This window comes from Oncorhynchus masou, chromosome 31 (genome assembly GCF_036934945.1).
Source record: "Oncorhynchus masou masou isolate Uvic2021 chromosome 31, UVic_Omas_1.1, whole genome shotgun sequence".
Classification (NCBI taxonomy): domain Eukaryota; kingdom Metazoa; phylum Chordata; class Actinopteri; order Salmoniformes; family Salmonidae; genus Oncorhynchus; species Oncorhynchus masou.
In genome coordinates, this window is record NC_088242.1 from 46,067,859 (window position 1) to 46,085,628 (window position 17,770).

Genomic DNA, 17,770 nt, shown 5'->3' on the forward strand with positions numbered 1-17,770 from the left:
GGTAACAGTAAACAGTATTAATAATCTGGGCCGGTTTTCCGGTAAAATGTGATGTCATGATTACTACACGCAACGGCTGCCCTTTGCTGATAACGTAGGCTACATAACAGAGAGGCGGGACTGGTACCTTAGAGAGCTGCTTAATGTCTGTGTTCAGTATCCGTGCAATACAGCACACTTGAGAAACTCAGGGATATTACGCTCCAGCCATGCGATACACTCTATATATATTCATGTTATGCATCATCTATTGTGGTAAGTTTAACATATATAATTATGGTTTAATATGTACTATCTGAAGTTTTTTTAATATAAAATAATGGGCTAATTATGAACAATTGAATGAAATACAAAAAGGTTTATTTTGCTGTACAGTACTGTATTTATAAGGACCTAATTAGCGCATCTGTTAGGATAATAACGCAATTTGACATATATAACATTGCAATGTTTAGAACTCGTTTGATGCTCGTCGTATGATCCATGTCTAGACTTTAAATGAATAGCAATTACTATAAGAAATAGATAAACGTTATAATAGGTCTGGATGTCTGTTCTTTTAGTTGTACTGGTCAAGGGCGCACGGACATTAGATCACGTGGAGCGCTACGATGTCGTCCGACCTCAGAGACTGACTGGTCGGGTCAAAAGAAACATTTTCTCAAACCAGGTGCTTACATCCCGTTGTCTTTTCTCTATAACTATGTAACAGTAGTTCCTGTAAATTAGGGAAATACAGTATTTCAAATCCCCAATAAAGAGGAGAACAACGTTTCATTGTCGACAACAACATCTTACCTATAGGTTTATCCTGATGGGCTACAATATGTATTAACCATTTCTGGAGAGAACCACACAATTCATCTTGACAAAAATAGGTACATTATTTTAACCATCCACTAATTACTAGATGTGTTTTGGTAGCAAGTTTAGTAGCAGTTATTTTAATTGTTCTTTTCATAGGCAACTTATTGGGAGGCATTACACTGAAACAAACTATTCCGAAGATGGAAAGCGGGTGACAACATTTCCAAATTATGAGGTATCGGAGCCATTAAATATAATAGCCCAGATGTGTGTCACTTTGTTTTGTTTCAGTCAAGAGAAGCTCTAAACCAATACTTTTACTAATTTAAACTTCCTTTAGGACCACTGCTATTATCATGGTCATATTCAAGGCATTGAAGATTCATCTGTTAGTGTTGGAATCTGTTCTGGCATTAGGTAAGTGAGTATTTCTGCATATTTCCTGTTTTCTATTGGCAGTTTCTGAACTTTCTGAACTAGTTGGCAATCAATAGATTTCTCAGGAAATCAAACTTCTCGTTTGAGAAATTCAACATTGCTATAATTCCACATATGTGTAATTCAAATCACTGAGACATTTGTGGTTGAAATTATTTTTGAAAGTGGTCTTAGACATTTAGAAATGTACCTGTCTTTTATGATGTAGCCTCTGCTGGCATTTCACCTACAAGACAATGATTAGATTTGCTATACTGAATAGCTTACTGCCTTTGATGTTGATTATTCATACTATATCATATAATTGGAGTAACAATGCTATTTTAATTGGGGAGAAACCGATTGTCCGTACCTTGCAATTCCACACCCAGTAAACCGCTCACTGATGTGTCTTTCCAGTGGCTTTGTGAGGGCTGAGCAGAAGGTCTACTTGATTGAGCCTTTAGGAGACTCTGCCGATGGGGAGCATGCTCTGTACAGGCAGGAGCACCTCAGAACCAACAAGGCCAGCTGTGGTCACTCCAACGACAGCACGGTCTATGACCACGACCAGGGCCCGGCTCCCAGACTCTCGGGCCTCTTCAAGTCCAAAGGCTGGGTATGCAGTTACTTACTACTGCTTCCTTTTGTTACTTAGTTGCAACAATACACATCCAAAGATAGTGTTATCTTGTAAGGTGAGTCCAGTGTTTTCTTATCTCCCTTTTTTAATTTTAGAAAAGTAAACCCATCACTGGACCTCAAAGATTTGTGGAGATGTATCTGGTGGCTGACTACACAGAGGTATATTATGTATCAACATAGATTTTATAGTTTGAAATGTTCCATTTGCCCTCAAATTTTGTGCACAAAGTGATTTACATCCCTGTTAGTGAGCATATCTCCTTTGCCAAGATAATCCATTCACATGGCATATCAAGAAGCTGATTTAAACAGCACGATCATTACACAGGTGCGCTTTGTGCTGGGGATAATAAAAGGCCACTCTAAAATGGGCAGTTTTGTCACACAACACAATACCACAGATGTCTCAAGTTTTGAGGGAGTGTGCAGTTGGCACGCTGACTGCAGGAATGTCCACCAGAACTGATGCCAGAGAATTTTAGGTTAAATTCTCTACCATAAACCACTCCAACGTTGTTTTAGAGAATTTGGCAGTACATCCGACCGGCCTCACCGGCCCCCCATGTGTAACCACGTCAGCCCAGGACCTCCACATCCAGCTTCTTCACCTGCAGGATCGTCTGAAACCAGTCACCAGGACAACCGATGAAACTGAGGAGTATTTCTGTCCATAATAAAGCCCTTTTGTGGGTGGTCTTGGCTCCCAAGTGGGTGGGCCTGTGCCCTCCCAGGCCCCCACCCATGTCTGCGCCGCTGCCCAGTCATGTGAAAACCATAGACTACTGAATTTATTTAAATTGTCTGATTTCCTTATATGTAACTATAACTCAGTAAAATGGTTGCATGTTGCATTTATATTTTTGTTCAGTATATGTATTTTTTATTTTTCAGTACAAAATATTTGGAAGCGAAACCAAAACTCGGATGCTGGAAATTGCCAATCATGTTGATAAGGTACCTTTTCAAGGAAGTCATCTACTTGTGTGTCATTTTGTATGTTTGTATGTGAATGGCTGCATAAGCATAGTTAGGGCCAGGAGATTTACCTGACCAGGTCCAGGCTCTAGTTATAGGCACTTGAATTGCTTACTGTTTATAATCCGAGTTTAGGGCCAGGAGTTTTCCCACCTAGTTCTAGTACGTGTATCTTATATTCATGAAGGAGTTATTGAAAAGATCGCCGTCTCTGCTTCCTAGTTGTATCGGCCATTGAACATCCGGGTCATGCTGGTGGGGTTGGAGATGTGGACTACCAGGGATCACATTGACGTCACAGCCAGTCCTGAGAACACCCTGGATAGGTTTCTCCAGTGGCGTCAAGACGACCTTCTAAAGAGGGTAAAGCATGACAATGCCCAGTTTGTCACGTGAGTAATTAGCCTTATCTTTATTTTTTGTGTTGATGAAAGGAACTGGATTGCAATTAATCACAATTTTCCCATGACATTATTGTTTGATATTATGTACTGTAAAAAATGTAAATATAAAATGTTGTTTTTAATGCATAAAATTAGAACGATGGACAAATGTCTCGTTTTTTAGAACGATGGACAAATTCTAAAGCTTTTCCCCAACATTTTGTTGTTTTTAACAGTGGTAAAGATTTCTTGGGCGATACTGTCGGACTGGCAAATAAACTTGCCATGTGCACTGGAAGTTCAGGTGCAGTCAACCAGGACCACAATAGAAACCCAATTGGCATTGCCTCGACCATCGCTCATGAGATGGGCCACAACCTGGGCATGTCCCATGATACTTCAGGCTGCACCTGTGGGACATCGCTGTACAACGACAACTGTGTCATGGCAGATCGGCTCAGGTAAAGACAAAAACACTCATATGTTACACAATTACTCACAAAATAAATAAAACAAATATTTGTCACATACACATGGTTAGGGTTAGATGTTAGATGTTAATGCAAGTGTAGCGAAATGCTTGTGCTTCTAGTTCCGACAATGCAGTAATAACCAACGAGTAATCTAACCTAACAATTCCACAACTACTACCTTATACACTCAAGTGTAAAGGGATAAAGAATATGTACATAAAGATATATGAATGTGTGATGGTACAGAACGGCATAGGGAAGATGCAGTAGATGGTATAGAGTACAGTATATACATACATATGAGATGAGTAATGTAGGGTATGTAAACATTATATTAAGTGGCATTGTTTAAAGTGGCTAGTGATACATTTTTACATCAATTTCCATCAATTTCCATTATTAAAGAGGCTGGAGCTGAGTCTGTATGTTGGCAGCAGCAACTCAATGTTAATGGTGGCTGTTTAACAGTCTGATGGCCTTGAGATAGAAGCTGTTTTTCAGTCTCTCGGTCCCTGCTTTGATGCACCTGTACTAAACCTCACCTTCTGGATGATAGCGGGGTGAACAGGCAGTGGCTAGGGTGGTTGTTATCCTTGATGATCTTTATGGCCTTCCTGTGACATCGGGTGGTGTAGGTGTCCTGGAGGGCAGGTAGTTTGCCCCGGTGATGCGTTGTGCAGACCTCATTACCCTCTGGAGAGCTTTACGGTTGTGGGCGGAGCAGTTGCCGTACCAGGCGGTGATACAGCCCGACAGGATGCTCTGGATTGTGCATCTGTAGAAGTTTGTGAGTGCTTTTGGTGACAAGCCGAATTTCTTCAGCCTCCTTTGGTTGAAGAGGCACTGCTGCGCCTTCTTCACAACGCTGTCTGTGTGGGTGGACCAATTCAGTTTGTCCGTGATGTGTACGCCGAGGAACTTAAAACTTACTACCCTCTCCACTACTGTCCCATCGATGTGGATAGGGGGGTGCTCCCTCTGCTGTTTCCTGAAGTCCACAATCATCTCCTTTGTTTTGTTGACGTTGTGTGTGAGGTTATTTTCCTGACACCACACTCCGAGGGCCCTCACCTCCTCCCTGTAGGCCGTCTCGTCGTTGGTAATCAAGCCTACCACTGTAGTGTCGTCCGCAAACTTGATGATTGAGTTGGAGGCGTGCATGGCCACGCAGTCGTGGGTGAACAGGGAGTACAGAAGAGGGCTCAGAACACACCCTTGTGGGGCCCCAGTGTTGAGGATCAGCGGGGTGAAGATGTTGTTACCTACCCTCACCACCTGGGGGTAAGGAAGTCCAGTACCCAGTTGCACAGGGCGGGGTCGAGACCCAGGGTCTCGAGCTTGATGACGAGTTTGGAGGGTACTATGGTGTTAAATGCTGAGCTGGAGTCAATGAACAGCATTCTCACAAAGGTATTCCTCTTGTCCAGGTGGGTTAGGGCAGTGTGCAGTGTGGTTGCGATTGCGTCGTCTGTGGACCTATTGGGGCGGTAAGCAAATATGGAGTGGGTCAAGGGTGACAGGTAGGGTGGAGGTGATATGGTCCTTGACTAGTCTCTCAAAGCACTTCATGATGACGGAAGTGAGTGCTACGGGGCGGTAGTCGTTTAGCTCAGTTACCTTAGTTTTCTTGGGAACAGGAACAATGGTGGCCCTCTTGAAGCATGTGGGAACAGCAGACTGGGATAAGGATTGATTGAATATGTCCGTAAACACACCAGCCTGCTGGTCTGCGCATGCTCTGAGGACGCGTCTGGGGATGCCGTCTGGGCCTGCAGCCTTGCGAGGGTTAACACGTTTAAATGTTTTACTCAAGTCGGCTGCAGTGAAGGAGAGCCCGCAGGTTTTGGTAGCAGGCCGTGTCGGTGGCACTGTATTGTCCTCAAAGCGAGCAAAAAGTTGTTTAGTCTGCTTGGGAGCAAGACATCCTGGTCCGTGACACATTGACACACTGAGTAATTTCCTATGTTATTATGTTAGTCATTCTAAAGTGAGCCATCATTTCCTATGCTATTATGTTAGTCATTCTAAAGTGAGCTATCATTCCCACACCTTCAGGTCAGTGTACCCAGAGCTGTTCAGTGGCTGCAGTCAGGAGCAGCTGAGTGACTTCCTGGAGAGAGCCAATCCCAGCTGTCTGCAGGACACACCCGGCTCTGACAAGCTGTATGTGGGGACTGCCTGTGGCAATGCCTTCCTGGACCCTGGAGAGGAGTGTGACTGTGGAACTGTGGAGGTTAGTCAGGCTCCATGTACAGTACCAGTCAAAAGTTTGGACACACCTAATCATTGCAGGGTTTTTCTTTATTTGTACTATTTTCTACATTGTAGAATAATAGTCAAGACATCAAAACTATGAAATAACACATGGAATCATGTAGTAACCAAAAAAGTGTTAAACAAATAAAAATATATTTTATATTTGAGATTCTTCAATGTAGCCACCCTTCGCCTTGAACACAGCTTTGCACACTCTTGGCATTCTCTCAACCAGCTTCATGAATGCATTTCAATTAACAAGTGTGTCTTGTTAAAAGTTCATTTGTGGAATTTCTTTCCTTCGTAATGCGTTTGAGACAATCAGTTGTGACAAGGTAGTGGTGGTTTACAAAATATAGCCCTATTTAGTAAAAGACCAAGTCAAATAAGCAAAGATAAACGACAGTCCATCATTACTTTAAGACATGATGGTCAATCAATCCAGAAAATGTCAATAACTCTTCAAGTGTAGTTGCAAAAACCATCAAGCGCTATGATGAAACTGGCTCTCATGAGGACCGCCACAGGAAAGGAAGACCCAGAGTTACTTCTGCTGTAGAGGATAAGTTCATTAGAGTTAACTCCACCTCAGATTGCAGCCCAAATAAATGCTTCACATAGTTCAAGTAATATACACATCTCAACATAAACTGTTCAGAGGAGACTGCGTGAATCAGGCCTTCATGGTCCAATTGCTTCAAAGAAACCACTACTAAAGGACACCAATGAGAAGAAGAGATTTTCTTGGGCCAAGAAATGCGAGCAATGGACATTAGACCGGTTGAAATCTGTCCTTTGGTCTGATGGGTCCAAATTTGAGATTTTTGGTTCCAACCTCCGTGTCTTTGTCAGATGCAGAGTAGGTGAACGAATGTTCTCCGCATGTCTGGTTCCCACCATGAAGCATTGAGGAGGAGGTGTGGGGGTGCTTTGCTAGTGACTCTGTCTGTGATTTATTTAGAATTCCAGGCACACTTAAACAGCATGGCTACCACAACCCTCAGCAGCATACGCCATCCCATCTGGTTTGTGCTAAGCGGGACTATCATTTGTTTTTCAACAGGACAATGACCCAACACACCTCCAGGCTGTGTAAGGGCTATTTGACTAAAGAGAGTGATGGAGTGCTGCATCAGAGGACCTGGCCTCTGCAGTCACCCGACCTCAACCCAATTGAGATGGTTTGGGATAAGTTGGACCTCAGAGTGAAGGAAAAGCAGCCAACAAGTGCTCAGCATATGTGGGAACTCCTTCAAGACTGTTGGAAAAGCATTCCTCATGAAGCTGGTTGAGAGAATGCCAAGACTGTGCAAAGCTGTCGTCAAGGCAAAGTGTGGCTACTTTGAAAAATATAAAACCTTTGAATGAGTAGCAGTGCCCAAACTTTTGACTGGTACTGCATGTACACTGCCATTGATTATATTGTCTTACACTATTCCTCTGACTCAATCAAAGGTTTGGCTTTGTTATAAGGATGACACATATGAAAGGGAGACAAAATATACACATGCATGAATGCTTTGCATTGTAAATGACATTTTTTGGGTGACTGACTTTTATAAATAATTCATTTGACAGTGGTAAGATAAAATAGTTATTTTGTCTTTTGTCACGGACTGGTGTGTCTTTTGTCCCTCCCAGGAGTGTAAGAATCCCTGCTGTGACCCCACAACCTGTCGCCTCACTGAGGGATCCAGCTGTGATCATGGAACATGCTGCGAAAACTGCCAAGTAAGTGCATTTTTGATCTTTAAATAAAACCATATTCAAATCTGGGTGCTTTATTAAACATATGATTGAATGACTCAGACCAGCTGGTAACGTCCATCTCTGATCTCTCTCTGCTCACCACGACTCAGACAGACACACCCAACCAACAGCAACTAATAACCACCATCAACAAAAAAAAGAACATAGCCATATGAGAAGTAGGGTTCGGCTGCATAAAGAACAGATGGGTGGATTGAGAAACCAGGGTTGGGATACTAGCAATAATGTGTTTCCCTATACTGTACTGTCCATATCCTTCCTCCTTCCAATATGACAGTCAGGGGACTGTAAAAAGCGGGCCTAATCAGTCATCAAATAAAATCTGTACTGTATGAACCACCAGACTTGGCATCTAACCAAGAATCATACACTTTGCTGTAGTAGTAGTGTCCGATTTTCAGCAGACATTTATGTTAGCTGTATTAACTATTAATCTGTTAGGAAGTTACTTACTCAACCACTGAACTATTTGTTCTACATTCAACCTTCAGCTTAAACAGGCAACCAGTTTGTGTAGAGCAGCTTCCAGTGATTGTGACCTGGCAGAGTATTGCACTGGAACTTCAGAGCATTGCCCAGAAGATACCTTTAAAATGAACGGGAAACCTTGCAACTATAGTCAGGGGTACTGCTACAATGGGCAATGCCCAACACTTCAGCAACACTGCAAGAGACTATGGGGACCAGGTACTTGTCTTTACTGTTTTAAGTACATAGCCAATGATGTTTCTTATCAATTATCTATTCATTTACACTACACTAGTTACGACATAGCGCAACTATCCATAACCGTATGATGTTATTTCATTAACACAAAGCAGAACCCTTCCAGAAACAAAATAGGCCTAGATATAATCTCATTCAGTTAGTGCAAGTTAAACGTCATATTGTGATTTGTGCAATGATGATAATCTGCAGTAAGAATTCCTGTCATATCCTGTGGAACCAAGAATCAGAACTCTCATCTCTCTTATCTTCTAGCTGCACAAGTAGGCACGGATTCCTGCTTTAATCTAAACCTGGGTGGCATTGAAGGTGCCCACTGCGGAAGGACCAAATACGGCTTTGTGCGTTGCACTCCACAGTATGTCCACTCCCATCTGTCACATTGACTTCCTGTGTTTTGACATTTCCATTTCCTGACATTTCACTTCACAATATGATCACACAATGTTCCTCCCAAGGCAATTTACAAATAATAGAAAACAGCTATAAGAAGACATCCGTAAGTTTGTGTTGTTAAGAAAGACATTGTCATATTATTTTCTTCTCCTAGGAATATAAAATGTGGAACACTATTTTGTTCGGGAGGGGATGAGTATCCCATCACTGGGCAGAAGGCCTCCTATACAATGAGGGGAACATGCAACATAGCAGTGGACCAGGATAAGATAAGAGCCCTCGACATGGTCCCAACAGGAACCAAATGTGGAATGAATGAGGTAAGACTGTTTCTGAATTCCAAATCATCCCTTGAGAGGGCCTTATTGGAATTTATATGAGTGTGCAAAGGAAGTGAACAATTCATCTTTGTTTCCATAGGTTTGCTATGATCACAAATGTCAAGATGTCAAAGTCTATGGTAAAACGGAGGACTGTTCATCAAAATGCCACAACAATGGGGTGAGTGCATTGATTGTTGATTTTGAGTTGTTACTAAACTTCCGCTAGAATTGTTTGAACATTGTCATCACAATCATGGCTCTCTTTTGTTAGGTGTGCAACAACAAGGGACAGTGCCACTGTAACCCAGGTTGGGCTCCACCCTACTGTGACGTCAAGTATTCAGACTTGCCTCAAGGTATGCCTCATTCACTCTGTTGTGACATGCATTGTGGTTTATGTATTTCATATTATGTGTTACATTTTGTAAAGGTAAACCTGAACAGTTGATAAAAATGGACATCTTTTAATGATTAGTAATGTTTTGGTTTTGCAGACCAATTTGGGGTGGTAGCTGGTGTCTCTGCAGCAATAGCTGTCTTGTTGCTGCTCACTTTCCTGGTTGCAGGACTGATGTGCTGCAAGAAGGACAAAAGAGAGAACTACATTTCCAAAAGGTGAGGTTTTTCCGCCAACGTATTATTATTTTTTTTTGTGAATGCCTCTTCAGTGGTCATTTCAAATGATTTGGTACACAATCAACATATTGATGTGTTATGTATTGATCTGTATTTGAAGGGCAGTCCACTCTACTCCGGGCCAGTTGAACCCAATGTTCCAGGAGCGGAGTGGGAAGGGTAATCCTCTTAGCAAGCCCCCCCAAATCAGCCAACCCACCTTCATGGAGACATCTGCAACACAAGCCTGCATCCCTCTGTTTGTCACTGTGGTCCCTTCCAGACCCCCTCCACAGGTGAGCTACATTACCACAACATTATCACTAGTCCAGGCAGATTGATAAAGGCCTTATGTGGAGTCATTTGTAGTATCACGTTATACATATGCAGTTGAAGTCGGAAGTTTACATACACTTAGGTTGGAGTCATTAAAACTCATTTTTCAACCACTCCACAAATTTCTTGTTAACGAACTATAGTTTTGGCAAGTCGGTTAGGACATCTACTTTGTGCATGACACAAAGTAATTGTTCCAACAATTGTTTACAGACAGATTATTTCACTTATAATTTACTGTATCACAATTCCAGTTGAATTTACATAGACTAAATTGACAGTGCCTTTAAACAGCTTGAAAAATTCCAGAAAATTTTGTAATGGCTTTAGAAGCTTCTGATAGGCTAATTGACATCATTTGAGTCAATTGGAGGTGTACCTGTGGATGTATTTCAAGGCCTACCTTCAAACTCAATGCCTCTTTGCTTGATTATCATGGGAAAATCAAAAGAAATCAGCCAAGACCTCAGAAAACAAATTGTAGAATTCCACAAGTCGGGTTCATCCTTGGGAGCAATTTCCAAATGCCTGAAGGTACCACGTTCATCTGTACAAACAATAGTACGCAAGTATAAACACCATGGGACCACGCAGCTGTCATACCTCTCAGGAAGGAGAAGCGTTCTGTCTCCTAGAGATGAACTTACTTTGGTGCGAAAAGTGCAAATCAATCCCAGAACAACAGCAAAGGACCTTGTGAAGATGCTGGAGGAAACATGTACAAAAGTATCTATATCCACAGTAAAACGAGTCCTATATCGACATAACCTGAAAGGCCGCTCAGCAAGGAGGAAGCCACTGCTCCAAAACCGCCATAAAAAAGCCAGACTACGGTTTGCAACATTTACATTTACATTTAAGTCATTTGACTTACAAATTGGTGAATTCACCTTATGACATCCAGTGGAACAGCCACTTTACAATAGTGCATCTAAATCATTTAAGGGGGGGGGTGAGAAGGATTACTTTATCCTATCCTAGGTATTCCTTAAAGAGGTGGGGTTTCAGGTGTCTCCGGAAGGTGGTGATTGACTCCGCTGTCCTGGCGTCGTGAGGGAGTTTGTTCCACCATTGGGGGGCCAGAGCAGCGAACAGTTTTGACTGGGCTGAGCGGGAACTGTACTTCCTCAGTGGTAGGGAGGCGAGCAGGCCAGAGGTGGATGAATGCAGTGCCCTTGTTTGGGTGTAGGGCCTGATCAGAGCCTGGAGGTACTGCGGTGCCGTTCCCCTCACAGCTCCGTAGGCAAGCACCATGGTCTTGTAGCGGATGCGAGCTTCAACTGGAAGCCAGTGGAGAGAGCGGAGGAGCGGGGTGACGTGAGAGAACTTGGGAAGGTTGAACACCAGACGGGCTGCGGCGTTCTGGATGAGTTGTAGGGGTTTAATGGCACAGGCAGGGAGCCCAGCCAACAGCGAGTTGCAGTAATCCAGACGGGAGATGACAAGTGCCTGGATTAGGACCTGCGCCGCTTCCTGTGTGAGGCAGGGTCGTACTCTGCGGATGTTGTAGAGCATGAACCTACAGGAACGGGCCACCGCCTTGATGTTAGTTGAGAACGACAGGGTGTTGTCCAGGATCACGCCAAGGTTCTTAGCGCTCTGGGAGGAGGACACAATGGAGTTGTCAACCGTGATGGCGAGATCATGGAACGGGCAGTCCTTCCCCGGGAGGAAGAGCAGCTCCGTCTTGCCGAGGTTCAGCTTGAGGTGGTGATCCGTCATCCACACTGATATGTCTGCCAGACATGCAGAGATGCGATTCGCCACCTGGTCATCAGAAGGGGGAAAGGAGAAGATTAATTGTGTGTCGTCTGCATAGCAATGATAGGAGAGACCATGTGAGGTTATGACAGAGCCAAGTGACTTGGTGTATAGCGAGAATAGGAGAGGGCCTAGAACAGAGCCCTGGGGGACACCAGTGGTGAGAGCGCGTGGTGAGGAGACAGATTCTCGCCACGCCACCTGGTAGGAGCGACCTGTCAGGTAGGATGCAATCCAAGCGTGGGCCGCACCGGAGATGCCCAACTCGGAGAGGGTGGAGAGGAGGATCTGATGGTTCACAGTATCGAAGGCAGCCGATAGGTCTAGAAGGATGAGAGCAGAGGAGAGAGAGTTAGCTTTAGCAGTGCGGAGCGCCTCCGTGATACAGAGAAGAGCAGTCTCAGTTGAATGACTAGTCTTGAAACCTGACTGATTTGGATCAAGAAGGTCATTCTGAGAGAGATAGCGGGAGAGCTGGCCAAGGACGGCACGTTCAAGAGTTTTGGAGAGAAAAGAAAGAAGGGATACTGGTCTGTAGTTGTTGACATCGGAGGGATCGAGTGTAGGTTTTTTCAGAAGGGGTGCAACTCTCGCTCTCTTGAAGACGGAAGGGACGTAGCCAGCGGTCAGGGATGAGTTGATGAGCGAGGTGAGGTAAGGGAGAAGGTCTCCGGAAATGGTCTGGAGAAGAGAGGAGGGGATAGGGTCAAGCGGGCAGGTTGTTGGGCGGCCGGCCGTCACAAGAAGCGAGATTTCATCTGGAGAGAGAGGGGAGAAAGAGGTCAGAGCACAGGGTAGGGCAGTGTGAGCAGAACCAGCGGTGTCGTTTGACTTAGCAAACGAGGATCGGATGTCGTCGACCTTCTTTTCAAAATGGTTGACGAAGTCATCTGCAGAGAGGGAGGAGGGGGGGGAGGAGGATTCAGGAGGGAGGAGAAGGTGGCAAAGAGCTTCCTAGGGTTAGAGGCAGATGCTTGGAATTTAGAGTGGTAGAAAGTGGCTTTAGCAGCAGAGACAGAGGAGGAAAATGTAGAGAGGAGGGAGTGAAAGGATGCCAGGTCCGCAGGGAGGCGAGTTTTCCTCCATTTCCGCTCGGCTGCCCGGAGCCCTGTTCTGTGAGCTCGCAATGAGTCGTCGAGCCACGGAGCGGGAGGGGAGGACCGAGCCGGCCTGGAGGATAGGGGACATAGAGAGTCAAAGGATGCAGAAAGGGAAGAGAGGAGGGTTGAGGAGGCAGAATCAGGAGATAGGTTGGAGAAGGTTTGAGCAGAGGGAAGAGATGATAGGATGGAAGAGGAGAGAGTTGAAGGGGAGAGAGAGCGAAGGTTGGGACGGCGCGATACCATCCGAGTAGGGGCAGTGTGGGAAGTGTTGGATGAGAGCGAGAGGGAAAAAGATACAAGGTAGTGGTCGGAGACTTGGAGGGGAGTTGCAATGAGGTTAGTGGAAGAACAGCATCTAGTAAAGATGAGGTCGAGCGTATTGCCTGCCTTGTGAGTAGGGGGGGAAGGTGAGAGGGTGAGGTCAAAAGAGGAGAGGAGTGGAAAGAAGGAGGCAGAGAGGAATGAGTCAAAGGTAGACGTGGGGAGGTTAAAGTCGCCCAGGACTGTGAGAGGTGATCCGTCCTCAGGAAAGGAGCTTATCAAGGCATCAAGCTCATTGATGAACTCTCCGAGGGAACCTGGAGGGCGATAAATGATAAGGATGTTAAGCTTGAAAGGGCTGGTAACTGTGACAGCATGGAATTCAAAGGAGGCGATAGACAGATGGGTAAGGGGAGAAAGAGAGAATGACCACTTGGGAGAGATGAGGATCCCGGTGCCACCACCCCGCTGACCAGAAGCTCTCGGGGTGTGCGAGAACACGTGGGCGGACGAAGAGAGAGCAGTAGGAGTAGCAGTGTTATCTGTGGTGATCCATGTTTCCGTCAGTGCCAAGAAGTCGAGGGACTGGAGGGAGGCATAGGCTGAGATGAACTCTGCCTTGTTGGCCGCAGATCGGCAGTTCCAGAGGCTACCGGAGACCTGGAACTCCACGTGGGTCGTGCGCGCTGGGACCACCAGATTAGGGTGGCCGCGGCCACGCGGTGTGGAGCGTTTGTATGGTCTGTGCAGAGAGGAGAGAACAGGGATAGATAGACACATAGTTGACAGGCTACAGAAGAGGCTACGCTAATGCAAAGGAGATTGGAATGACAAGTGGACTACACGCCTCGAATGTTCAGAAAGTTAAGCTTACGTAGCAAGAATCTTATTGACTAAAATGATTGAAATGATACAGTACTGCTGGAGTAGGCTAGCTGGCAGTGGCTGCGTTGTTGACTTTGTAGGCTAGCTGGCAGTGGCTGCGTTGTTGACACTACACTAATCAAGTCGTTCCGTTGAGTGTAATAGTTTCTACAGTGCTGCTATTCGGGGGCTAGCTGGCTAGCTAGCAGTGTTGATTACGTTACGTTACGTTAAAAGAACGACAATAGCTGGCTAGCTAACCTAGAAAATCGCTCTAGACTACACAATTGTCATTGATACAAAGACGGCTATGTAGCTAGCTAGCTACGATCAAACAAATCAAACCGTTGTACTGTAATGAAGTGAAATGAAAATGTGATACTACCTGTGGAGCGAAGCGTAATGTTGACCGGGTTGTTGACGTTCTATTCGGTAGATGTTGGCTAGCTGTTGGCAAGCTAGCTAGCAGTATCTCCTACATTAAGGACGACAAATAGCTGGCTAGCTAACCTCGGTAAATTAAGATAATCACTCTAAGTCTACACACTCTAAACTACACAATTATCTTGGATACGAAGACAGCAAAGACAACTATGTAGCTAGCTAACACTACACTAATCAAGTCGTTCAGTTGAGTGTAATAGTTACTACAGTGCTGGTATTCGGTAGACGGTGGACGTTAGCTAGCTGCTGGGCAGATAGCAGTGTAGACTACGTTAGGACGATGAAATCAAACCGTTGTACTATAATGAAATGTAATGAAAAGTTATACTACCTGCGGACCGAAGTGTAGATGCGACCGCTCGCTCCAACCCGGAAGTATTGTGCAACTGCACATGGGGACAAAGATCGTACATTTTGGAGAAATGTCCTCTGATCTGATGAAACAAAAATAGAACTGTTTGGCCATAATGACCATCATTATCTTTAGAGGAAAAAGGGGGAGGCTTGCACGCTGAAGAACACCATCCCAACCGTGAAGCACGGGGGTGGCAGCATCATGTTGTGGGGGTGCTTTGCTGCAGGAGGGACTGGTGCACTTCACAAAATAGATGGCATCATGAGGGAGGAAAATTATTTGGATATATTGAAGCAACATCTCAAGACATCAGTCAGGAAGTTAAAGCTTGGTTGCAAATGGGTCTTCCAAATGGACAATGACCCCAAGCATACTTCCAAAGTTGTGGCAAAATGGCTTAAGGACAACTAAATCGAGGTATTGGAGTGGCCATCACAAAGCCCTGACCTTAATCCCATAGAAAATTGGTGGGTAGAACTGAAACAGTGTTTGTGAGGAAGGAGGCCTACAAAACTGACTCAGTTATACCATGTCTGTCAGGAGGAATGGGCCGAAATTCACCCAAATTATTGTGGGAAGCTTGTGACTCCCCAAAATTTCTGACCCAAGTTAAACAATTTAAAGGCAATGCTATCAAATACCAATTTAGTGTATGTAAACTTCTGACCCACTGGGAATGTGATGAAAGAAATAAAAGCTCAAATAAATCCTATCTACTATTATTCTGACATTTCACATTCTTATAATGAAGTGGTGATCCTAATTTACCTAAAACAGGGAATTTTTACTTGGATTAAATGTCAGGAATTGTGAAAAACTGAGTTTACATGTATTTGGCTAAGGTCTATGTAAACTTCAACTGTATGTAGTTCCTATGTAATATATAATAATATCAACAAGAATTTAAACAGCTGCTGAACTCATAGAGATACCCACTTTACTTTTGGCAGGCTATGTTTTGAGTAGACTAAGGATATTTGGAAAGGAAAATAAATGCTGACTAAGCGGAGAACAATATTTTGTCTTCCAGCCACCAAAGAGCTTGCCTGCAGTGCTGCCACAGTCTTGCATTGAACCGGTGAGCTATGTCAATTGAAATACTGAAACATATCATGTGACTAAACTCAGGAATCTTAGAAATGTACTGTATACTGACGTACCAAACTTGTACAAACATTTTCTTTATTCTATTTTTTTTTTATCAGACTAAACCCCTACCTCCATCAAAGCCTTTGCCGACTCTGAGTAGCACAACGGTAAGTCATTTCAGCCATTACAGTTAATAACATGTTGACATTTAATAACAACTGTATAACAATTAACTTCATGGTCTCTACACAGTCTTATCATGAACTCATTATCAATTGGTGTATATTGTTCTGTTAGAAAATCAAGCATGTTGTCCCAGTGCCACCAGTCAAGGCCACAGCACCAATGGTACCCATGAAATACCCACAAGTAAGTGTTCATTTAACACACATATTGTAGTCATGTCTTTTGTCTCCTGAAATCATGACATTGCACGAAAGTCAAATAAAAAAATTACTTTGTTGGTAATTCCTTATGAAACCAGAATTGAAGGGCATGTTTCAAGATGGCCGTCTAACTGATCCCTGTGTGTTCAGCAGACCTCAGGAGGAGCAAGCCACAAGATTGTACTGAAGCCTCCCCCCATGCCACGTCAATGATGACTACTGCATGTAGCAGTATGTTGACTCATAGGAAGACAGACCTTTGATGAGCCCAGTTCTTGTTTCAGACTCTAGGAGGTCCTGAATGACCGAGCCTAATATCAACTGTGGAGAATGTCTTTGAAAACTCAACATCAACATAGTGATGTCTCAGAATGTGCTTCTCAACCACTGTGGAAAAGTGGTTTGGAAAATGCTGGAACAGATTGCTGGTGCATTTCTCATGCAGTGTTTTTCTTTCTTCAATTATTGTATGTAAAAAAAAAAACATGTTACAATAGACCATTCCCTTTGACATGAACCTAGCAGTTTCACTTGTTTTTATAGGTTGCCTCTGTTTGCACTTTTTACAAGGGGGAGAGCCTAATTCTATTTTGGAATTCTTGTACTTATGAATGTTAATTTACTGTTTCATGATCTCAAGCCAGTGTGCCTTTAAAAAAATAAGTATTACATTGATGTTAGTTCTTTTTTCAAGATATTACAAATGAATGGTACATGAGAGAGGTATAGTACCTTCAGAAAGTATTCACACCTCTTGACCTTTTCCACATTTTGTTGTTACAAAGTGGGATATAAATGGATTTAATTGTCATTTATTGTCAACAATCTACACAAATCTAATGTCAAAGTGGAATATCTTGATTTAGATAAGTATTCAACCTCCTGAGTCAATACATGTTAGAATCACCTTTTACAACGATTACAGCTGTGAGTCTTTCTGGGTGATTTTAAGGGACAGATTCCGACCCGAGTTAAGCACATAAATGGAACGTAATTCCCTTTTCTGCACTTTTCTCTATGCGTATTCTGACCTTGAACTTAAGCAGGAGAATAGCATGCTATTCACCTCCTATTCAGTTTGGGTAGACATTGAATAAATGAAGGTGTGTCTACAGATATGCCATATTCTGACCTTGACTTAATTCCCTAATGATTCCACCACCTTTACATGCGAGGAAACCATGAATAATGTCTAGCAAACCTACCGGTTCCAAGTGGATGGAAATAACACTATTCTCTCTATGCACTATAATTTACAACTTGACAACAGCTATTGATAAGTGCTACAGAAATTAGTAATCTGTTTCGGATAAGAGAATTGTACAAACAAAAATATAAACGCAACATGAAACAATTTCAAAGATTTTACTTAGTTACAGTTCATA

The 17,770-nt window shown here is 43.6% G+C and overlaps 1 protein-coding gene across 4 annotated transcripts; it reads left to right on the forward strand.

Moving 5' to 3' along the window:
- Positions 1-114: 114 nt before the first annotated feature.
- Positions 115-17,516, forward strand: LOC135524021 (disintegrin and metalloproteinase domain-containing protein 8-like). 4 transcript variants are annotated; one of them, XM_064951135.1, is made up of 23 exons: positions 115-255; positions 542-670; positions 805-878; positions 964-1,042; positions 1,148-1,224; positions 1,645-1,843; positions 1,963-2,028; positions 2,761-2,823; positions 3,067-3,236; positions 3,464-3,688; positions 5,756-5,933; positions 7,598-7,687; positions 8,218-8,413; positions 8,708-8,810; positions 9,003-9,168; positions 9,269-9,349; positions 9,443-9,527; positions 9,666-9,786; positions 9,908-10,082; positions 15,941-15,988; positions 16,116-16,166; positions 16,297-16,368; positions 16,536-17,516. In XM_064951135.1, exons 2-23 carry the CDS (start codon positions 548-550, stop codon positions 16,596-16,598), a joined length of 2,505 nt encoding a protein of 834 aa, XP_064807207.1. In that variant the 5' UTR covers positions 115-255; positions 542-547; the 3' UTR covers positions 16,599-17,516. The 4 variants fall into 4 exon arrangements, with proteins under 4 accessions (XP_064807207.1, XP_064807205.1, XP_064807206.1 ...); XM_064951133.1 differs by having other exon boundaries at positions 564-670; XM_064951134.1 differs by having other exon boundaries at positions 564-670; positions 16,539-17,516.
- Positions 17,517-17,770: the final 254 nt, after the last annotated feature.